At 34.5% G+C, this 8,633-nt stretch overlaps 1 protein-coding gene across 1 annotated transcript; it reads right to left on the bottom strand.

Moving 5' to 3' along the window:
• Nucleotides 1-739: 739 nt before the first annotated feature.
• LOC104110927 (uncharacterized) lies at nt 740-5,503 on the bottom strand. Its single transcript, XM_009620495.4, has 4 exons — nt 5,277-5,503; nt 1,775-2,398; nt 1,476-1,657; nt 740-1,367 (listed from the first exon to the last, which is right to left on the bottom strand). Exons 1-4 carry the CDS (start codon nt 5,360-5,362, stop codon nt 769-771), a joined length of 1,491 nt encoding a protein of 496 aa, XP_009618790.1. The 5' UTR covers nt 5,363-5,503; the 3' UTR covers nt 740-768.
• Between the last annotated feature and the right edge of the window lie 3,130 nt (nt 5,504-8,633).

Genomic DNA, 8,633 nt, shown 5'->3' with positions numbered 1-8,633 from the left:
CAATGAGAAGGGAAGGAGCCTATGTATTTGCATGACCCCTACAGATTTAACCCTATCTATACCCGGAGCTACTCCCCTAGCGGTCCTGCCACCACGCCGCGGAACGGGAGCTCGTGTGGAACCTTTTATTCTAGCATAATAGTGGTAGAACGTAACAAAATATTACGGCTGCCTAACATAGGGGATGGAGATACGGTAAACTCGGCCAAAATATGAGATCTGAAGGGCGCTAAAATTAACTATCTATCCTGACTACATTGCAAGGGTGAACGTAAAAAAGAAGTCATGTTAAAACTCTATTGTTTTATAAAAACATTTAATATTACACTGAAAACGATCTTGGTAAGAGGATACATTTGGTTATGTTGCTTTTTTCTAACTTGAAAAGTGGTAGGTTTTACATGTAACATAGACAAACATGCGAAACCCATCTCTCACCCCTCTATCCAGTCTGACATTACAAAAGCAACTACTTCAGCCAGACATATTCTTTGGTAAGCAAATGCATCCTCTTGTTCCAGCACCAGTACATTTTTGAGTTTGATAGGTTAGATGAGATTAGTAAACCTGTTGTGCTGGTGCTACCACCATATGACATCTCTGCAAAATTAGACAGGAAAACTGTTGTTTTGGCCTACAGCAGTGCAGTAGGATTTCATCAATGTGGTCACAGAGAGAAACTCCAAATCCAAATGAACTGAACTTGCCATATGGACACTAAGAGTCCAAGAAGAACGGATTAACAAAGAAATGAGAAATGTGGTATCATCATATCATCTCTGTTTCTTTTGCAGCAGCAAGTCTTGCATTTTCACGGTCCTGCTTGAATGTCCAATACAAAGGGGTGTAAAACAAGCAACATAAACCAAAAGGAACAACCATCATTGAAAACAGGCCTTTCGACAATGCTAAAGCCTCTCTTGTAGATCCTAATAATGGATCAACTGACTTGGCATCATAACCATACATTTTCTCGGCGAGAATTCCTACAATTGGAGCAGCAAAAGAAGAAAATGAACCCTCAAAGGCACGATCAAAAGCATATATCATGGTGCGGTGTTTCGAAGGCACCACTTCTGCAAACATTGGACCATTTGTAGCAGTAGCACACCAGCTGATTGTGAGGCCCATTATGAATAAAGTCACAGCAAATGTGGAGTAGCTGCTTACAGACTGGGGGATAACTCGGAGAATGAACCATGAGAACGGGATGCCCATGAAAGAACTGAATTGAGCACACATGACACGCCCTGAATGAGGGTATATTCGAGACATTCTGTCTGCAACTACTCCACCGAAAAAGGATCCTAATGCGCATCCAGCAGCAAATAGACCGACAAGTGCTGCTGCACTATTATGATCAAAACCTGCATCATAAGTTCATGATCACCGTTGACGCACTTAACACCCGTAAAAGAAATGTTCATCAGCACAAGAAAAAGTGACATACTAAATCTTGAAAAAAGGCCACCTACCGATTAATTCAAACCACAGTGTAAAGAAAACAAAGGCTGTCCAAGGTAGGGATCCAACTAGACCCTGCAAAACAATGAACTGAAATGTTTGAACTTTGATGACACTTCTCATGGCTGTCCAGGACTCCATCCAAATTGACATTGAATTGATATTTGAATGTTCCTTCTCTATCAATTCTTCCCTAAAGCGTAAGAAAAGAAAACTCAAAAATAACAACAAAGAGTAGAATCTGCTTAACTACAGAATAGGAAATGGAGCAACAACTAACCAACATAAAGGTGGATAAACAAGTAACTACCTGTCAGAATGCTTTGAAATATCACGCTGGCCGCTGGCTTTTTTCCTTGGGTCAACAACAAAAGAGAAAACAAGAAATCCTATCAAAGTACTCAAAGTTGCCATCACGAAAAAGGCAAAGCGCCATCCTGGTATGCCCCAGAATTCATGACCAGCCATAACTGTAGCTATAGCTCCGCCTCCTATCCCACCCACAGTACCAATTAGATTAAGAAACCCGAATCCCGTTCCTCTGACTTCATCCGTATAGCTATCAGCTATGAAGGACTGCAGTGCAGGTATCACAATTGCCAGACCGAAACCATTTACTGCTCTCCAGAAAGCAACCTGCATAAAATACTTACTCGCACCCACTGCACCGGTTGATAGGGCCCAGAAGAGGATACCAATTGCAAGAACCGTGGGACGGTCATAATTTAAAACTAAAATACCTGCCACCGGTGATGCAATTCCCTGCACAAAGTTCCTTATGAATGTGAGATACCCAAGATCAGATGGTCCTGCTGTAAAAGCTTCACTGACTTCTTTGTAAACAGCTGGAAGGAGATTCTCATCAGCGCGCTCCATTATAGCGGCCATGTTTATGATGATTAGGGAAAGGGAAATCCCAAAAATTGTCCTTGTTCTGTAGTGGGCCAACATATTAAAATCTAAAGTAGAAATGCTACAGTAAATATGTATAAGAAGAATATTCTCTCAGAAATCAAATGGATTGAATGATATTGCATTATATCTCTTTTGGGGCTAAACAGTTTTTCAAGTTGGATTATAATCAGCATATACTAGGACCTGAAACAAAGAGGGGTCACATTTTCTCTAGCAGGCAATATCATCTTATGGTAAGATCAAAAGTTTGATCCGAGGAAAAGGTAGTTTTTTTTGTTTGATAAGGGTAAATTTTATAGAAGCTATGAACATGATCAGTAGAAAGGGTAATACAAATAAAAAATACATCTTTCAACAGTCAGAACCTAAATGCTCGAACAAAGCGCTCCTGCAGTTGATTGATGTAACATTGTAGAAGACCTAGACAACAGGTTCAGAAAAGAAGGTAAACTGAAGCTTAATAAAATATGCAATAGAAATCACTGCCTTCTAACTTGTAAGTATGAGTTGTTAGCTGCTACATCTGACTATTCAATACAATCAGCGTCTTATCTGTATAAGTTGCAGTATTTGGATCTATGGACACCGAGAATAACAGGTTCAGGTCATGCTAAGAGCCAAACTTGTTGCACCACTTAGCGTCATGAAATAGGATAGATGAATAGTCCAAGTCTCAGGATGATGAAAACTAAGAGCGATAAACTCAATTAAAATGTGTGGATTACTTTGATCAGAGATTTGACATCATTTTCATGAATTATGCCCCACATAGCTTATAAATTCACCCATCTTGTGTCTCATCGCTTATGTGTGTTTACATTGCAGTATCTAAATGACAACACTGCTTAAAAGAATTTTTTCTTCTACAGGTCATGTGGGCATGTTAATCCATCTGAAAGTCTTTCAATCACTAATTCACTAGAACTACAGTATTCAACGTTTAACACACGGAACACTTTAAAGCCTTACATTAAAAGGTCAAAGAACAAACAATAAAAAATAGATTGATGCTGTTACTTAGAAATTTACTGTTGAAAGCCCATCTAAACCAGGGTACAGGACAACTAGGTCTAATTGAACGAATGAGTGGCTATCAAGTATCAACATATTCTCTGAAAAGTCGAAATTTTCAGGAGGGCATTGCGTTATCATGTGCTGAGATTAAAACAAGCAGAAGATAAGTTAAAGAAATTTCAAACAAAAACCATTTATCCGACCAACTGATGTGAAAAAACGTATGAGTAAGTAACATGTCGCATTGAAAAGCAAATGAATGATTAAGAGGTCCAAATTCACAGTTTTGGCTACACATCAAGAGGATTCAGTTCTCCATCTCAATGCAGTTCGAAATGAGACAACTGAAGCTTTGTATAGCAGCATATTGAAAGTGAATCTCAATCTATCCCATAACTTCCATCAAAGGAGCAGTTGCACTGATTTCCAATTGAAAAAGTATCAAATCCTATTACCCGAAGGATCACACTGCAATATGTTCTGCCCCGATGGAAAGACCTATATGAGTAGTATGAAAGCTTATAACATTCAACAGAAAGCGGAGAGATACATGTTTACTAACTAAATGCAGCTGCATGTGTTCCTCAAGGCAAATCACCTTCCATTTAAAACTCAGTTTGTATTTTAATTTTACAAGCTTGTCTATGTAATCAATTGCATCTACTCCAACTCAAATGGAGTCGAGACTTTCCCTTTAGCAGGTCCACTTAAGGAAGAGTTTTTCTTCCTCTTTTGCTGGGGATTTGGCTGATCTTCCCAGTGTCACTTACTCTACTTAACTGCTGTTAAACACAACAAAAGAGAAAAGTGTTTCCACTTGGTAGCAATTAACTTCATCAAATTCAGACTTAATGATCAATTAAAGTTCATTTGTTTTTTATCTGCACCCATACCCTAGGGATCAATATTGGTATCTCACTTACAAAACTCTCAACCTATCAACATCCTCTCATCTAAAACATGCATTTCTTGAGAAAGCTTGTGGACAACATCCAGAATCAACTCTAACACCTACAAAATCAGGAAAACAACAACCTTGATCTAACAACCACTCTAATACTGTAATTGCAGAAAATATCTGAATCCTGCAAACAAAAGCTGACAGAGGAGAGTAAGGTCCTACATGTAAATAAATACTCCCTATGTTCCATTTTATATAACACTTGCCCCACATGTGGGAATACACTGGGTATATTTTTGTTGTTGTTGTTGTGGTGTATTCCATTTTATATAACACTTTCCGTGTTAATTTATTTTTGAGAAAAAGATATCTTTCCACACTTTGAAACTCTTTTAACTTTAAACTTAACCTTAATGACGTGCTTTTATAATCATAACGACGCCATGACATGTTTAAAACCGCAAGTTCAAACAAAACTTTTGGTATGTGCAAAAAGCCTTTCTTTTTAGTTTTTACCTTAAACTCAATACCAAACCGCTGTTTAAAATGAAACAGATGAAGTGCCGATGTATCAATATCTATAAAGGACAGCCCGCCCGATGCACTAAGCTACCGCTATGCGCGGGTTCAGGGAAGGTTCGGACCACAAGGGTCTATTGTACGCAGTCTTACCCTGCATTTCTACAAGAGGCCTGGTCATATGGCATCAACTTTACCAGTTATGCCAACTTTACCAATGTATCAATATCCATAATGAATCCAAAAACCATAAAGAAACATTTAACCTCCATGAAACTACAACCACATAGTGGAATAGAAACACACACGAAAAAAAAAAAAAATTCAACAATTAGTCCTATGCCTCAATATCAAACTAGCTCAGACCGTATATACCAATATCCAATATCCATTTGAACCCGGTTGAAACAGAAAAACAAACAAGTACATACAATATAAAGAAACAATAAGAGTGAAATATAACCTCATGGTGTGAAGGTGCCTGGGTAGCAAAGATTTGGGTCGAAAAATAGAAGAACCAAATCTGGAAGCTCTAGCGGTTAAGCCCATGGGATCCCAAAGGAAAAGTCAACCTTTAAGGTTAACCAACGACCGGTCTGGGGCACGAGCCATTCAACGTGGGGGTTGCCTGACTATTTATTTGCCGCGCACCAATCCTTGTTACAAAGATCTAATTAAGTACTATATTCAATATATTAAAATAAAAAGAAATTTTCCTTATATAGATCTGTGGAGCAATTCAGCAGGCAAGATTCTATTTTCTCGTCATTATCCTCATTTTATAAATATAGAAATTATGTAAGAAAAAAGGAAGGACGTTTTGGTGGAGAGTTTGGTGATATTTGATTGTAACTGGTAACGGAAAGATTTTGCCAAATACTTGACAACAACGCTGTTCAAATCGAACTGGAAAAATCAAAAGTCAAACCAAATCGATTAAAAAATCCAATTAGGTTTGGTATTTGGTGAAAAATCCGAATCAAACCAACATATAAATATGTAATTTTTATATATACTTTTAAGACTTTATATAGAATTTTCTTTAAAAAATATCTAAAAATATTTGAGATCCGCTCATAGAATGTAATATTTAATAAAATTATGAAGTGCATTTATTTTTATTTACTTTAAATAATGAGTTGCATCACTTTCTTATTAAGTGTTATTTAAATGGGTCAATCATCTCTTTGTTCTTCCATATTCATATGTCAAGATTTCTTATATCTTTCGAATTTGAAATGGTATTTCGATAATTTAAAATTAAATAGAACATTTCATTATTTAGGTATCATATTGATTTTTATGTTTAATTATTAAATTCTGTTAATCTTGAAAGCGTACATCAAATGAAAAATTATTGTTAGACGATTAAGAAAATAACTATCACGTGTTACTAAAAAAAATCTCCATAAGAATATTTTAATAGGTCATATATTTGTAATTTTTTTAATTTTTACTAAACATACATTAACTTATCAAAACTTTATCGATAACGTTAACAAGTAATATTAAAATAATATTTATGTAACAATCTGAAAAACCCGAAAAATCCGACAAAATCGAACCAAATCAAACCAAACCGATATAGTTGGTTTGGTTTGATTTTGATAAAATCCGAACCAATCCGGTCCATGTACACCCCTACTTGACAATATACAAAGTCAAGGCCAAACATGTAATAACAATGCTCTCCTACGCGCTTCTAGTCATGGCGGGATTTTTACCAAAGAAAATTTAAACAATAAGAAAAATAAACACGCAAAGAAGTTAAAGGAGTTTCAAAATCTAATATACCATATATATAAAAAAAGAATTAATCATATATACACAGTGTAATTTTCGGGCAAAGGATTCACACGCTCACCTAGCTCCCGTCGTGCTTTAAGTTCTTATTGACTTCTAATTACAGCACAGTAAATTAAAGCTAGGGATAAGAATATAACGTCTCTATTAATATTAACAATAGCTATGCAATAAAGAGCAAAGATCTCCTTCCCCTCTCCACTGTGAATAACAAAAAGATTTGAAAAAAATAAGAAATAAGATTAAAATAAGTTAAAGTATCTAGAAGGCTTTCGTAGGATGAAGTAATAATTATTGCTAGAATAGTAGAATTACTTAAAACTGATTCCAGATTAGAAAGTTTCTAAAATACTATTAGTACATTGAAAAGTTTGTCTAGCACCACCTTATCAACGAATTCTGGCTCAACTACCTAAAGCTTTCTCATTGATCATGAAAGAAAAAGAAAAACTACTCTATTGCGTTCTTGCAAAACCCTAGAGAAAAAAGAAAAGGACATGCCGAGCTGGGAAATGACTTCTTTTCAAATGAATGTGTACTTTTAGCAAGTTGTGTTTGGTCAAATTATTTTTGGAAGTGCTTCTGTTAGTACACGAGAAATAGGGTTAAATTTCACGAATTGTTATATAACTATGATTTTTTTCTCACCAAAGTCATATAACTTTGTTTTCTCACACAAAAATCATATAACTATGATTTTTTTCCACCAAAGTCATATAACTTTGTTTTCTCACACAAAAATCATAGTGGTTGGAAAATAAATTTTTCCGTAGTATTTTCTAATTTTACGTTTTTTTATTTTTTATTTTCAGTTTAATAAATAATTACCCATTTAAAATAAAAGAAATATGAGTATATTTTTAACTACTCCTAAAAAATAGTTGAGTATATATATAATTTTATATTTTTTCCTTAAAATAGAAATGACCCAACCCAACCTGACCCAATACTCGTATACGTAAGTTAAAATAATATTAAAAGTGAATTCTTTCTCCATAAAAAATTTAGTTCGGAATGCATGAGATTCTGACAAAAAAACAAAGAAATAAAAGGTATAATTATAGAGCACTTGAAATAAAAATGCTCTCAATTTAAATAAAAATCTTGAAAAGAAAAATAAAAGATAGAAGTATCATGTTTTGAAGGCTTTACTATTCACTTTTAGTATTATTTTAATTTATATGTATGAGTATTGGGTCGGGTGGGCCAGGTCGGGTTGAGTCATTCCTATTTTAATTGGGTTATTATTTATTAGACTGAAAATAAAAAATAAAAAAACTACAAAATAAGAAAATACTACAAAAAAATTATATTTTTCGATCAGTATGATTTTTGTGTGAGTTAGTAAAAGTTTTCTGATTTTTGTGTGAGAAAACATAGTTATGTAACTTTGATGAAAAAAAAAAGTCATAATTATATGATTTTTGTGTTAGAAAATAAAGTTATATGACTTTAGTGAAAAAAGTACGGTATATGACCATTTGTGAAATTTACCCCGAGAAATCATATATGTTTGGCCTACATTTCAAAAAGTGATTTTAAGTATCAAATTATGAAAATGGACGTGTAATTATTTACTTTACAAGTAATGTTATTTGAATAGATAAATAATTTGAAATATTTTTCATGAGAAACTTTAATTAAGTTTGTGTTTGACGAATTGATGTGTATCTTAGAGATGAGCCAAGAAAAGAGAGTGTGAGAGACATATGGATTAAATTAAGAAAAAACTTAGAATCACTTATTTTTTCCGGCCAAACACCTTTTAGTCTCCAAATTAAGTACCTCTGTTTTAAAATAATCACATCTGATTTTTTAGAAGTTTAGCCAAGCTGGAGAACGCTCTACTTTAAGCTTTGAACTGTTGGAAAATATTGCAATGCAGGCTTCTATGTAGCTTTCTAGGTCTATCTCTTTTATTTTTCTTAACATAGCTTGGTGAAGGATTAGGTATAAACCCCAATTTATTAAAATCTAGCCATAGGTTCCACCATTAATGAGTTCTAAGAAGAGAGAG

This window comes from Nicotiana tomentosiformis, chromosome 2 (assembly GCF_000390325.3).
Source record: "Nicotiana tomentosiformis chromosome 2, ASM39032v3, whole genome shotgun sequence".
Classification (NCBI taxonomy): domain Eukaryota; kingdom Viridiplantae; phylum Streptophyta; class Magnoliopsida; order Solanales; family Solanaceae; genus Nicotiana; species Nicotiana tomentosiformis.
This window is presented reverse-complemented; position numbering and strand designations above follow the sequence as displayed.

Excerpts from the sequence above, each read along its gene's own strand:
- LOC104110927 (XM_009620495.4), bottom strand. The coding sequence starts at position 5,362 with ATGGGCTTAACCGCTAGAGCTTCCAGATTTGGTTCTTCTATTTTTCGA. Across the intron at positions 2,399-5,276 it reads AGGCACCTTCACACCATGAG|AACAAGGACAATTTTTGGGA; the intron begins GTTATATTTCAC and ends GGCCCACTACAG. Across the intron at positions 1,658-1,774 it reads ATTTCAAAGCATTCTGACAG|GGAAGAATTGATAGAGAAGG; the intron begins GTAGTTACTTGT and ends CTTACGCTTTAG.